Source organism: Bos indicus x Bos taurus, chromosome 15 (genome assembly GCF_003369695.1).
Source record: "Bos indicus x Bos taurus breed Angus x Brahman F1 hybrid chromosome 15, Bos_hybrid_MaternalHap_v2.0, whole genome shotgun sequence".
NCBI classification, from domain to species: Eukaryota; Metazoa; Chordata; class Mammalia; order Artiodactyla; family Bovidae; genus Bos; species Bos indicus x Bos taurus.
The window spans coordinates 36,924,140-36,938,823 of record NC_040090.1 but is presented as its reverse complement, the minus strand read 5'-3'; the positions used below and the strand labels follow the sequence as shown (position 1 = coordinate 36,938,823).

General features: G+C 39.2%; 1 protein-coding gene across 1 annotated transcript; it reads right to left on the bottom strand.

The window, feature by feature from the left end:
- Positions 1 to 8,341: 8,341 nt before the first annotated feature.
- LOC113904826 (olfactory receptor 56A3-like) lies at positions 8,342 to 9,289 on the bottom strand. The gene has a single exon (XM_027561916.1). It carries the CDS (start codon positions 9,287 to 9,289, stop codon positions 8,342 to 8,344), a length of 948 nt encoding a protein of 315 aa, XP_027417717.1.
- Positions 9,290 to 14,684: the final 5,395 nt, after the last annotated feature.

Sequence of the window (14,684 nt, the reverse complement as noted above, 5' to 3'; positions counted from 1 at the left end):
GACCAACCTAGACAGCATATTAAAAAGCAGAGAGATTACATTGTCAACGAAGGTCCATCTAGTCAAGGCTATGGTTTTTCCTGTGGTCATGTATGGATGTGAGAGTTGGACTATAAAGAAAGCTGAGTGCCAAAGAATTGATGCTTTTGAACTATGGTGTTGGAGAAGACTCTTGAGAGTCCCTTGGACTGCAAGGAGATCCAACCAGTCTGTCTTAAAGGAGATCAGTCCTGGGTTTTCATTGGAAGGACTGATGTTGAACCTGAAACTTGAATACTTTGGCCACCTGATGTGAATGAAGAGCTGAATCATTTGAAAATACCTTGATGCTGGGAAAGATTGAGGGCAGGAGGAGAAGCAGACAACAGAGGATGAGATGGTTAGATGGCATCACTGACTCCATGGACATGAGTTTGGGTACACTCCAGGAGTTGGTTATGGACAGGGAGGCCTGGTGTGCTATGGTTCATGGGATCACAAAGAGTCAGACACAACTGAGCAACTGAACTGAACTGAACTGAACTCAGGTGGCTCAGTGGTAAAGAATCTGCCCGCCAATGCAACAGACTCAGGAGATCAGGTTTGATTCTTGGGTTGGGAAGATACCCTGGAGGGGGAAATGGCAACCCTTTCTAGCATTCTTGCCTGGAAATTCCATGGACAGAAGAGCAGTCCATGGGCTCACAAAGAATCAGCCACCACTGAGCATTCAAACACACACACACCTCACTGCACGTATCTTAAAAAAACATAAGTGCTGGAAGTTTTTTTTTAGTTATGGCTTATAAACATACTTAAAAATTTTTTTTAATGGACCTATAGTTGATTTGCAATAATATGTAAGTTTTAGGTGATCCACTTAGTGATTCACAATTTTTAAATGTTATACTCTGTTTCAGTTTGTTATCTATATCTATGGGTCTGTTGCTATCTTGTTATATTCACTAGTTTTACTTTTTAGGTTTCACATACACATGATATCACATGATGTTTGTCTTGCTCTATCTCAGTTATTTGTCTATGCATAATACCTTATCAAGTCCATTCAATTTTGTTGCCATCTATCTATCTATCTATATATCACATCTTCTTTATCCAGTCATCTGTTTTTGGTTGATCTAACTTCATGGGAAATAGATGGGGAAACAGAGGAAACAGTGTCAGACTTTATTTTTTTGGGCTCCAAAATCACTGCAGTTGGTGACTGCAGCCATGAAGTTAAAAGACGCTTACTCCTTGGAAGGAAAGTTATGACCAACCTAGATAGCATATTCAAAAGCAGAGACATTACTTTGTCAACAAAGGTCTGTCTAGTCAAGGCTATGGTTTTTCCAGTGGTCATGTGTGGATGTGAGAGTTGGACTGCAAAGAAAGCTGAGTGCCGAAGAATTGATGCTTTTGAACTGTGGTGTTGGAGAAGACTCTTGAGAATCCCTTGGACTGCAAGGAGATCCAACCAGTCCATCCTAAAGGAGATCAGTCCTGGGTGTTCTTTGGAAGGAATGATGCTAAAGCCGAAACTCCAGTACTTTGGCCACCTCATGCAAAGAGTTGACTCATTGGAAAAGACTCTGATGCTGGGAGGGATTGGGGGCAGGAGGAAAAGGGGACGACAGAGGATGAGATGGCTGGATGGCATCACTGACTTGATGGATGTGAGTTTGAGTGAAATCCGGGAGTTGGTGATGGACAGGGAGGCCTGGCGTGCTGTGATTCATGGGGTGGCAAAGAGTCGGACACGACTGAGCAACTGAAATGAACTGAACAATAAAATATAAATTGATCTAGTTATTTATATCAACAAAGTAGAGGGAAAATATATAACTATCTTAATTAAATCAGAAGAACATTTAACAAAATTCAATATCCTTTCATAATGTGTGTGCTGTGTGTACACCCTTTGCAGCTTACATTGTACTGGATTTCCTAAGCAGTGCAATAAATGAAAGGAAAAAAGCATATGGTTTGGGAATAATGAAGCAAAATTGTCTTATTTAAAGAAGACCATATCAAGTATGTGGAAAGTCTTTCAAATTCAATTTTTAAAACTGCAAAAATCTCAGAATGCAAGATCAACAGATAAAAATCAATATTTTTATGTACTAGAAGCAAACCATTGGAAAATGAACTTGAAAAATTGAAAATAGTATTACAGTATAATTCTTAGGAAAAGTTTTAAAAAATATATGTGAGATCTGTACAGGACTAAAAGTATTGCTGCTATAAATTAAGAAAATATAAAAAATATGAATTCATGAGTTCTAAGTAGCTTCATCATGTCCAGTTCATGTCAACCCTGTGGACTGTAGCTCACCAGGCTCCTCTGTCCTTGGGATTCTCCAGGCAAAATACTGGAGTGCGTTGCCATGCCCACCCCAGGGATCGAACCCCTGTCTGTATGTCTTCTGCATTGACAGGCAGGTTCTTTAGCACTCTTGGCACCTGGAAACCCTTAAAAAATGTAAATATATTTGCATGAGTTTGAAGGTGCAATATTTTCAGGACATTCAGATCAGATCAGATCAGTCACTCAGTCCTGTCCGACTCTTTGCCACCCCATGAATCACAGCACACCAGGCCTCCCAACTCCCGGAGTTCACTCAGACTCACGTCCATCGAGTCAGTGATGCCATCCAGCCATCTCATCCTCTGTCGTCCCCTTCTCCTCCTGCCCCCAATCCCTCCCAGCATCATAGTCTTTTCCAATGAGTCAACTGTTTGTATGAGGTGGCCAAAGTACTGGAGTTTCAGCTTTAGCATCATTCCTTCCAAATAAATCCCAGGGCTGATCTCCTTCAGAATGGACTGGTTGGATCTTCTTGCAGTCCAAGGGACTCTCAAGAGTCTTTTCCTACACCACAGTTCAAAAGCATCAATTCTTCGGCGCTCAGCCTTCTTCACAGTCCAACTCTCACATCCATACATGACCACAGGAAAGACCATAGCCTTGACTAGACGAACATTTATTGGCAAAGTAATGTCTCTGCTTTTGAATATGCTATCTAGGTTGGTCATAACTTTCCTTCCAAGGAGTAAGTGTCTTTTAATTTCATGGCTGCAGTCACCATCTGCAGTGATTTTGGAGCCCAGAAAAATAAAGTCTGACACTGTTTCCACTGTTTCTTCATCTATTTCCCATGAACTGGTGGGACCGGATGCCATGACCTTCGTTTTCTGAATGTTGAGCTTTAAGCCAACTTTTTCACTCTCCACTTTCACTTTCATCAAGAGGCTTTTGAGTTCCTCTTCAGTTTCTGCCGTAAGGGTGGTGTCATCTGCATATCTGAGGATATTGATATTTCTCCTGGCAATCTTGATTCCAGCTTGTGTTTCTTCCAGTCCAGCATTTCTCATGATGTACTCTGCATATAAGTTAAATAAACAGGGTGACAACATACAGCCTTGACGAACTCTTTTTCCTATTTGCAACCAGTATGTTGTTCTATGTCCAGTTCTAACTGTTGCTTCCTGACCTGCATACAAATTTCTCAAGAGGCAGATCAGGTGATCTGGTATTCCCATCTCTTGAAGAATTTCCCACAGTTTATTGTGATCCACACAGTCAAAGGCTTTGGCATAGTCAATAAAGCAGAAATAGATGTTTTTCTGGAACTCTCTTGCTTTTTCCACGATCCAGCGGATGTTGGCAATTTGATCTCTGGTTCCTCTGCCTTTTCTAAAACCAGCTTGAACATCAGGAAGTTCACGGTTCACATATTGCTGAAGCCTGGCTTGGAGAAATTTGAGCATTACTTTATTAGCGTGTGAGATGAGTGCAATTGTGTGGTAGTTTGAGCATTCTTTGGCATTGCCTTTCTTTGGGATTGGAATGAAAACTGACTTTTTCTAGTCCTGTGGCCACTGCTGAGTTTTCCAAATTTGTTGGCATATTGAGTGCAGCACTTTCACAGCATCATTTTCAGGATTTGGAATAGCTCAACTGGAACCCCATCACCTCCACTAGCTTTGTTCGTAGTGATGCTTTCTAAGGCCCACTTGACTTCACATTCCAGGATGTCTGGCTCTAGGTGAGTGATCACACCATCGTGATTATCTGGGTCGTGAAGCTCTTTTTTGTACAGTTCTTGTGTGTATTCTTGCCATCTCTTCTTAATATCTTCTGCTTCTGTTAGGTCCATATCATTTCTGTCCTTTATCGAGCTCTTCTTTGCATGAAATGTTCCTTTGTTAGCTCTGATTTTCCTGAAGAGATCCCTAGTCTTTCCCATTCTTTTGTTTTCCTCTATTTCTTTGCATTGATTGCTGAAGAAGGCTTTCTTATCTCTTCTTGCTATTCTTTGGAACTCTGCATTCAGATGTTTATATCTTTCCTTTTCTCCTTTGCTTTTTGCTTCTCTTCTTTTCACAGCTATTTGTAAGGCCTCCCCAGACAGCCATTTTGCTTTTTTGCATTTCTTTTCTATGGGAATGGTCTTGATCCCTGTCTCCTGTACAATGTCACGAACCTCATTCCATAGTTCATCAGGCACTCTATCTATCAGATCAAACTGATCTGTAGATTCAATGTAATCCTAAACAAAAATCATAGCAGCATTTTTGTAGAAATTTGAAAGTTTTTTCTAAAATTTGTATGAAAACAAAAAGGACATAAAAGAGTAAGGACAATTTTAGCAAGGAACAACTTCGGAGCACTCACACTATCTCATTTCATTACATAAAATGTGGCAAAGTAATCAAGACATTATGCTTTCCACGTAAGTATACATAGACTGGAATAATGGAAAAGAATTGCGGGTCCAGAAATAGACCTATTCATTAATGAATATTGCCTTTTGACTAAGAGCCTAAGGTAATTCAAGGGGAGAAATTATAGTCTTTTCAGCAAACGCTGCTGGAACAATGTATTTCCATTTGAAGAAAAAAAAAAGCAGAAGTCATTATCCAATACCACATACAAACCTTAGGCTATAGACTTACACCTAAAATCTTAAAGTAAAAATTATTAGAAACTGTTGGAGAAGTCTTTATAAACTTAAGATAGATCGCGTGTGCGTGCTCAGTCATGTCTGACTCTTTGCGACTCTGTGGACTGTAGCCTGCTGCCAGGTTCCTCTGTCCATGGAATTTCCCAGGCAAGAATATCGGAGCTGTTGTCATTTCCTTCTCCAGGAGATCTTCTGACCCCGGGATCTTGCATCTCCTGCATTGATGGATGGATTCCTTACCACTGGGAAGCCCCAAGACTGGTCATATTTCTTAATTAGACAAAAAGTGCATCAAAAGACTTAATGCTGCTGCTGCTGCTAAGTCGCTTCAGTTGTGTCCAACTCTGTGTAGCCCACCAGGCACCCCCATCCCTGGGATTCTTCAGGCAAGAACACTGGAGTGGGTTGCCATTTCCTTCTCCAATGCATGAAAGTGAAAAGTGAAAGTGAAGCTGCTCAATCGGGTCTGACTCTGAGCGACCCCATGGACTGCAGCCCACCAGGCTCCTCCGTCCATGGGATTTTCCAGGCAAGAGTACTGGAGTAGGTTGCCATTGCCTTCTCTGAAAGACCTAATAATGATGTTATATTTCATCAAAATTTAAAACAACAGCTCTTTAAAAAATAAAACATGGGGAAATGAGAAAGCAAGCAAACCATAGGTTGTGAGAAATTTTCATGATGGATATTTCTAGAATTTATATTGTATAAAAATATGAATATTCTAGTATTCTTTTCTAGAATTTATAATGCTATTATGTATGTATAAAATAAATAACCCAATTTAAAAATAAAAGACTTCAATAGACTGTTTTCAAAACAAACCATTTAAACAGCCAACTAGAACAACACAAAAAGTAGATTTTTGAGCAAACTCCAGGAGGTGGTGAAGGACAGGGAAGCCTCATGTGCTGCAGTCCATGGGGTCTCAAAGAGTCAGACAGGATGGGGCTACTGAACAACAACAAAGAGATGCTACTGCACAACTACTAGAAGGGTTGAATTTTAAAGAGACTGACAACACCAAGTGTTGGCACGGATGTGGAGGAAGTAAGAACTGGTTTCTCACAGTTGGTGGGAAAGTAAAATGGAACAAAGATATTCAAAGCAGTTTGGCAATCTGCTAGAAATTTAATCATACCCTTAATCATATACAATCTTTGCAATGTACTTGTAACACTAAGGAGACATAAAACATATATCCACACAAAAGTCTGGACTTACATGTTCATAACAGTTTCATTCATAATAGGTAAAATCTTATATTTAAGTTAGATGATATTATATCTATATTTGTAAAACTTTCACCTTGGTAGCCAGTTATACAATTTTAAACCATGACATTTTTTTTTTTAAACCATGACATTTTTTAATATTGAAATCTTTTAGTGAATGGGTTTTGTAGGAGATCTTCAAGTAATAATGAAAAAGGTTATCTATAGTATGAACCAAGTAGTATCTTTACAGATTGCTTTCTACTTTTGAGAATCCATTTTCACCAATAAAATACTGATATATGCTTATACTTATTGCTTCTTATGTAAGTGCATGCTTGTTTTTAAAATATTTGCTCCTGGTGCTAAAGAGGAGCAAAGAAATCAAATAGTAATTTTTTTCTTTTTCATTATGAGAGTAAGAAGAAAAAGAAATCAATAGATGTTTGTAGGATGAAAGTTTAAGTAGGTCAAGAGATGTATTCTGATGCTTTCAGTGGTGATTGAAAGAATCAGACTTTGGGGATAGTGCTAAACTTTGTGAGATTTTCCTTCCATGGTAAAAATGATATCACACACTTGCATGTTGTCACTGAGGCACAAATCTTATATGTAGAAAGGATCTTCTAAACAAATTATTCACTATTTTCAAGTAATAGAGTAACATGAAACACAGTGAGACTAACTCACTTGTTCCCAGAAAATTAATTTTTGTGTGTGTGTTGTTGTGCAAAGCTTACAACTCAGACCTTCTAACTCTGTCTGATGCTTTCCTATATTGTCCAGCACCTTAATGCCCATAGAAGCACATGATTCCATTTCTCAGCCTTTTCATTTGAGAAGAATATATTTCTGGAATTATTATTTGCATTCTTCCTAGTCCAACTTTGAACTCCCAAAAGCAATACTAATGTTTGATTTATTTTTGTATCTTAATAGTTAACAGAATTCCCAGGACACAAATGTGTTTAGAAACTGTAAAATTAATAAGAAATAATTTCTATATAATTTGTTATATCTGCAAGTACTATTACTGAATCATATATTATATTACTTAACAATTCTTTAACTCATTCACATAGCTGTGTTTGCATATCATTCACATAGCTGTCTTTGCATATCTTTTGGATTCAAGAGATGCATGTCCAAAGCGCAGACACTTTGGGGAAAAAATTTAGTAGTCTCTTAAATCTGCTAAAACTTTATGATAGTTGTTACACACAAGAGCATTCAGAAAAAAAACAAACAAACTGTGCCCTTTTGCAATGCACACTCCTGGAGAAGAGAAGAGGAGAGACAGTAAGGCAGTGAGAAGGAAGCTTGTGATATGGTTGGAGACGGAGAGAAAAAGACCCATATACATACCAGTTAGAGTAGGAAGTGGCAACCTACTCCAGTATTCTTGCCAGGATAATTCCATGGACAGAAAAGCCTGTGGGCTACAGTCCATGGGGTTGGAAAGAGTTGGATGACTGAAGTGACTGAATAAGCACACAGAGACCAATAGTAACCTTCCACTATTCAGGGTTAAAGTTTCAGCTCCTATGTCTTTGTCTCTAATATGTAATATTTAGTGGAAATAAGAATAAGAACACATTACAAATTATATAATATAGCCCACAAAACACCCACAATTGTTTACACAAGAATATGAAATATATGGCATATTAAAAGTTTTTTTTTCAGGACTTCCCTGGTGGCTCAGGTAAAGAATCTGCATGCAATGCCAGAGACCTGGGTTCAATCCCTGGGTCAGGTAGAGCCCCTGAAGGAGGGAATGGCTACCCACTCCAGTATTTTTGCCTGGAGAATCCCACGGATAGAGGAGCTTGGCAGGCTATAGTCCATGTAGCTGCAAAGAGTGGGACATGACTGAGTGACTAACACTTTCACTTTATTCAGGAACATAAATCTCTCCCTTTAGAATCTGCTTAAGGACATTTATTATTTTGCACATTTGGATAAAAAGTGTGGGAAAGGGGAGAAATGATCATGAAGATTCAGTTTTGAGGAGTGAGAGAAAGAGAAACTCTAAAAGAAACTAAAGCTTTATTAAAAGAGAAAACAAAGACAATTTGTACAGTTTGAGATTAAAATTCATAGATCCAAACTTCAATCCACTCATCCACTATTGACTCAAAGCCATCCTATTTTAGGAATGCAAAGATCCACTTGTCCTAGTTACCAACCTTTCTTCAGTAATCTCTGGATTCCTTGCTTGATCTCCTGGGTTCGCACCCCATAGACAATGGGGTTGAGGGCTGGAGGGATGACGTGGTGGAGGATATTGAGCAAGACTGGCACGTCAGAGGACACTTTTTTTTCTACCACAAGAGTGAAGACAAAAACCAGAAGGACAGTGCTAAAGAAGAGGATCAGGATGAAGTGGGAGCCACATGTGCTTAAGGCCTTGGCCACAGCTCCCTCTGACTTGAGTTTCAGAACAGCCCTTAGTATGAGGGTGTAGGAGAGGAAGATGAGGATGAGGTCAAATCCCAGCAGAGTCCATCCACAAGCAAATTGGTAGAGACGATTGATGATAATATCACCACAGGAGAGCTTGGAGACAGACATATTGGCACAGAGGCAGTTCTCAATGACATTTTCCAGACAATAATGGAGACATCCTGAAAGAATGGGGATGGGTACTGTCAAAAAGATGCTTCTGGCCAAAATAAAAATGGCTGCTTTGACTACAAATTGGTCAGTAATGATGGACAGGTATCGTAGAGGATGGCAAATGGCCACATAGCGGTCATAGGCCATGACCATGAATGTGCAGGACTCCATGGCAAAGATACTATTCATGGTGAACATCTGAAGGAAGCAAGCAAAGAAGCTGATGGACCTGAGGTCAAACCAAAAGATGGCCAGGACCTTGGGGATGACGGTGAGGCAGAGCGCCATGTCTAGCAGGGAGAGGAGGCTGAGCAGGTAGTACATGGGCTCGTGCAGAGAGGCCTCCAGCCGGATGGTGATCAGGAGGATGGTGTTGGCACCCATGGCCAGGAGGAAGAGGAGGCTAAGGGGCAGGGACAGCCAGTGCTGCCAGCTGGGGGACCTGACAAAACAGTTCAGATAGAAGTCTGAAAACTCAGTGGAGGTGCTGCCATTTTGGTGTGCTGTCATATTTTGTCAAATATTCCTGCACCTTCCTTTTAGTGATCTGTAAAATTGGAATAAAAATTAGCTACTGGTTCAAGATACGTAGAGACAGAACAAATTGCTTTACTTAAGTGACTTATGCGTCCTGGCAGATTATCCATCACTAAGTGAATTTTTGTGTATATCTTATGTGATATTCACATTACTTTAAACAATTCAGAAGGCTGAGGTGCTATGATTTCTTTGTAGTGTTTGATTTGTTCAAGGTTTATTTATAATATTTTAATAGAGTATATATTTGCTTATAATATTTTGTTAGTTTCTTCTGTACAATAAAATGAATCAGCTGTATGTACACATATATCTTCTCCCTCTTGAATCTCCTTCCCTCTCACCACCTCTACTGCCGTCTTACCTAAGTCATCACAGAGCACTGAGCTGAGCTCCCTGTACTATACTGCAGGTTCCCACTAGCTAGCTATTTTACACGTGGTAGAGTATATATTGCAATCCCAATCTCCCAGTTCATCCACCCATAGCACTCTTGTATCCACATATCTGTTCTCTCTGACTAGATCTTTATCCGTTCCATGCAAATAGGTTCAGCTCTACTGTTTCACCAAGTTTCACATATATGTATTAATATATGATATTTGTTTTTCTTTTTCTGACTCACTTCATTCTGTATTTTTAATAGAGCTGTTAAATCTTTATAGAAATTAAGAGGAGAAAACTACTTAGGAAGCTTCTTTATAACAGATGAGTCTCTAAATTCATACTCATGTTTCTTCACTATTTAAAAATGAATACCTGAACTACAGTATCTACAATTTAATTTGAACAGTACATGCTAATAAACAGCAGAACCTGACACAACTTAGAGACTCAGATAAATGACTGTAGACCACTAGCTACCATAACTTGACTTTTCAGCTGTATTTATTATGCTTTAATTATAGATTTTAAAAATTAGGCACTGCAAATAATGTTTGTGAATTTACATTTTTCTAAAAAGTCATTTTGATTTGGGCTATTCGTAAAAATTTCTTTTTGTTTACTCTATTTCTTAGGTTTTCATATTAGTAGGATTCCTAAATTCTGGAAGAAACAACTTTAAAAGGAGAAGAGCAATTCCACCCAACTCTGCTGGACTAATACCTAATAGCAAGCAGGAGGAAACTTGATTCTTCTGATTGCATTAGTGTAAGGGTGATGAGATCTACCTTTAAAATCCTTCCATCTCCTTTCTGTTTCCATTTTTCATCTTCAGTGCAGTAATCCAGGCACACATTCCCTCTTTCCTCCAGGCTAGTTCAATGTTGCCATTGTTGTCTCATCATTTAAAGTTTCTCCTTGGTGCTGTTAGATACTAGGGTCACCAAAGTGAATTAGAAACCATCTCTATTCTGAAGTAGGGAGAACTAAAACCATTCTGGGACAACAATAATACTAATAAGTGCTATGAGCAATGACATGGTCTTGCATAAACTATTATGAGAGAGTAGGGGAGGGCTGCTTGGAGAAGAGATATAGGTTACTTCAGTATTCTTGGGCTTCCCTGGTGGCTCAGATGGTAAAGAATCCACCTGCACTGCAGGATACCTGGGTTTGATCCCTGGGTTGGGAAGATCTTCTGGAGGAGGGCATAGCAACCCAATCCAGTGTTCTTGCCTGGAGAATCCCCATGAACAGAGGAGCCTGGTGGGCTACAGTCCATGGGGTCACAAAGAGTTGGATAAAACTGAAACAGTTTAGCACCCACCCTCATTTACATTGCAGATGAAGAATTCTAAGGTTCTCCTCCACCTGAATTGTGACAGAGAATCAAAAGAAGTCTGTAACTTGGCAAAATGTATAGGTTAGGACTTTCTGGTGGCCTTCAAATCATGCAGTCCATTGTAGTCAAATCTGTCTTCATAAATAGAGTCTCATATAAAGAGTTATCATGTGGATTTACAAACTTTTTGCCAGGAGTTTTTTAAATTCTCTCTTGATTTGTCACTAGGCTTGCTAACATAATGTAAATTTTCATACTGTTTAGTTGTTGAACTCTTGTCACTTGCTGAGAATGGTGCTCCAATATCTAGGACTTCATCTCATTTTCTCTTTCACTCTTTTGTGAAATATGTTTTATTATCATCACATTACAAACAAGGGAAATGATTCTCAAAATCTTAACCATCTACCCAGTATTAGGCTAATACTATTCCTATCTAATTCTAATCAAGTGTGTTAGATTCAACTTCCAGTTTCTCTCTGACCCTAAAAAACAATTCCATGATAATGTACTTACCTCATCAATACTATAAAAGAGTAATCAAAAATCACCAATGATACAATCAGTAGTTCTGAAAACAGAACTGATAGACAAGAAATAGCTTTGGGATGGGGTTCACAGCTTTCAAACTGTGAATCCAGAACTAAACAGTATTTTCATGTCAATAGAAACCAACTTTTGATTCTGTACTGTTTCAAGTCGTGTTCTTGTTTCCAGTTATGAATTCTAACCCCCGAATGCAGTTTCAGTCCTCCTCAGCTCCCAGATTCTCCTCACCAGAGACTTCCTGTTAGTGACGAGGGCTGAGTCTCAGAGGAAGGAGGAGGGGTGTCTCTCCCAGTCTTCTCTCTTCACTCCTCTTGGTCCTCTGCTTCCCCAGACAAAGGGTCCTGTCTAGCTGGGACATGCCAGGCATGGCCTTTCCACCTGATACTTAGATGAGATTAAATGATCTTCCAATTTTTTTCCTCTTGCTAATAACAATACATTAGTAGTGATATTGACAATTTGGGGATGAATTGTACACATATCATGTCATATAATAGTAACCATACTCTGAAGAAAGTGGGTCAAGTTGACTATCTTAATACTTTATGTCTTCAAATGGAAAAATTCTTTCAGTGGTGTTATATGTCTTTTCCTTAGTTTAACCGCTAGGGTTTGGATGTGAAAGAAACAAACGTCAGGCCCAAAGCCATTGAATATATGCATACAGCTGTGTCCTGTGTCATCACAGCGAGGTAGAAATGCATATCTTACTTGCCATATTATTTTATATATTTAAGTGTTAAGGTTGTTAGGGTTCACCTAACTCCACAGAATTCAGACAGACCTTTAAGACATCTCCTTGAAATGCAGTTACAGACATTATTGATGATATCCAGTGGCAGATACTTCTTTGATCTTTGGGCATCATTTTCTGGTTTTGGAAGCTGCAGTTTTTAGATATTACTTAGATTGAACTGACATCTGAGGAGCTACTTTCTGACACCCTCTGACCCCCAACTGTGATCTCTGTTCTCACCTTCTTAAGTTATATAGAATAAATTTAATTCCTATCTCATGATTCCAGTACTTTTGCATGAATACTTTGTGCCCAGTGTCCATACTCCTTGTTGAAATGTTTGAAATTTTCATAAGTGGGGTCCAGATGATGTACTTTCAAGCTCCCCACCACACGTCTCCTATGGACAAACTTCACCTCCTCTGCATCTCTGTCATCACCAAGCAAAAAAATCATAGGAAAGAAGGGTAAAGGAGAGAACAAGGTTCCAGAGCAGAGCTTTCACTTGCACTTACTCACCTGACACAGGAGGCAGTATCAACTACCGGTTTTCAGACTACTTCAGCAGCACTATCCCAGGAATGGAAACGAACACAGACCCCCGATGAAGAGATGAGTCTTTCCTGTCTTCTGGTTAATGCTGGTATATCTTTCTTCACTCAGACTCACGGATGATGTTAAGCATGGGTTCTGGTTCCACTGATACTGAAGCCTTGGATAGTTCCCAAGTTCCTGGGGTTGGTATACCTCTGGAGCTTTAGGGACTTTGCCCTCTGGGAACTCCTCCATCCCTGCTCCCTTTGGCCCTTAAGGCCATTCTGGGAAAGGAAGGCAGGCAGATGAGAGAAGTAATTATTTTCTTTCTCTGTAAAAGAAAGGACCTCTGGGAATCCAGTCCTACACGGCCATGTCTCTATTGGCAGTTAGTCAGTCTCCTAAATATGAGTGTCTTACATACATCCTTACATGTCCATTTGTGTTTGTATATACACTTTTGCTGTCTTCTATCGATCCTGTAAACTCACTCAGAAACTCTCATGGAATTCCTGAACATGCTTAATAGATAGTGACATACAAAATTGTGTTATTGAATGAATTGATGTTAATATATCATCACTTTTATCATGGCATAATAATGATAAAAGTGCAAGAGGAAGTGAAGAAAATATTATTGAGAAAATATAATGTATTTTTCAGAAAGAAAAGCAACAGTAATTTTTGCTGCTTCAAATTTTTTTTTTTTTTTCTTCTTCTTTACCTTTATTTTTTTTTTTTTTTATTCTTCCAATTTTATTTTATTTTTAAACTTTACATAATTGTATTAGTTTTGCCAAATATCAAAATGAATCTGCCACAGGTATACATGTGTTCCCCATCCCGAACCCTCCTCCCTCCTCCCTCCCCATACCATCCCTCTGGGCCGTCCCAGTGCACCAGCCCCAAGCATCCAGCATCATGCCTCGAACCTGGACTGGCAACTCGTTTCCTACATGATATTTTACATGTTTCACTGCCATTCTCCCACATCTTCCCACCCTCTCCCTCTCCCACAGAGTCCATAAGACTGTTCTATACATCAGTGTCTCTTTTGCTGTCTCGTACACCGGGTTATTGTTACCATCTTTCTAAATTCCATATATATGCGTTAGTATACTGTATTTATGTTTTTCCTTCTGGCTTACTTCACTCTGTATAATAGGCTCCAGTTTCATCCACCTCATTAGAACTGATTCAAATGTATTCTTTTTAATGGCTGAGTAATACTCCATTGTGTATATGTACCACAGCTTTCTTATCCATTCATCTGCTGATGGACATCTAGGTTGCTTCCACGTCTTGGCTATTATAAACAGTGCTGCGATGAACATTGGGGTACACGTGTCTCTTTCCCTTCTGGTTTCCTCAGTGTGTATGCCCAGCAGTGGGATTGCTGGATCATAAGGCAGTTCTATTTCCAGTTTTTTAAGGAATCTCCACACTGTTCTCCATAGTGGCTGTACTAGTTTGCATTCCCACCAACAGTGTAAGAGGGTTCCCTTTTCTCCACACCCTCTCCAGCATTTATTATTTGTAGACTTTTGGATCGCAGCCATTCTGACTGGTGTGAAATGGTACCTCATAGTGGTTTTGATTTGCATTTCTCTGATAATGAGTGATGTTGAGCATCTTTTCATGTGTTTGTTAGCCATCTGTATGTCTTTTTTGGAGAAATGTCTATTTAGTTCTTTGGCCCATTTTTTGATTGGGTCGTTTATTTTTCTGGAGTTGAGCTGTAGGAGTTGCTTGTATATTTTTGAGATTAGTTGTTTGTCGGTTGCTTCATTTGCTATTATTTTCTCCCATTCTGAAGGCTGTCT

Bases quoted from the DNA above. Each gene is read 5' to 3' on its own strand.
- LOC113904826 (XM_027561916.1), bottom strand. From the start codon at position 9,289: ATGACAGCACACCAAAATGGCAGCACCTCCACTGAGTTTTCAGACTTC.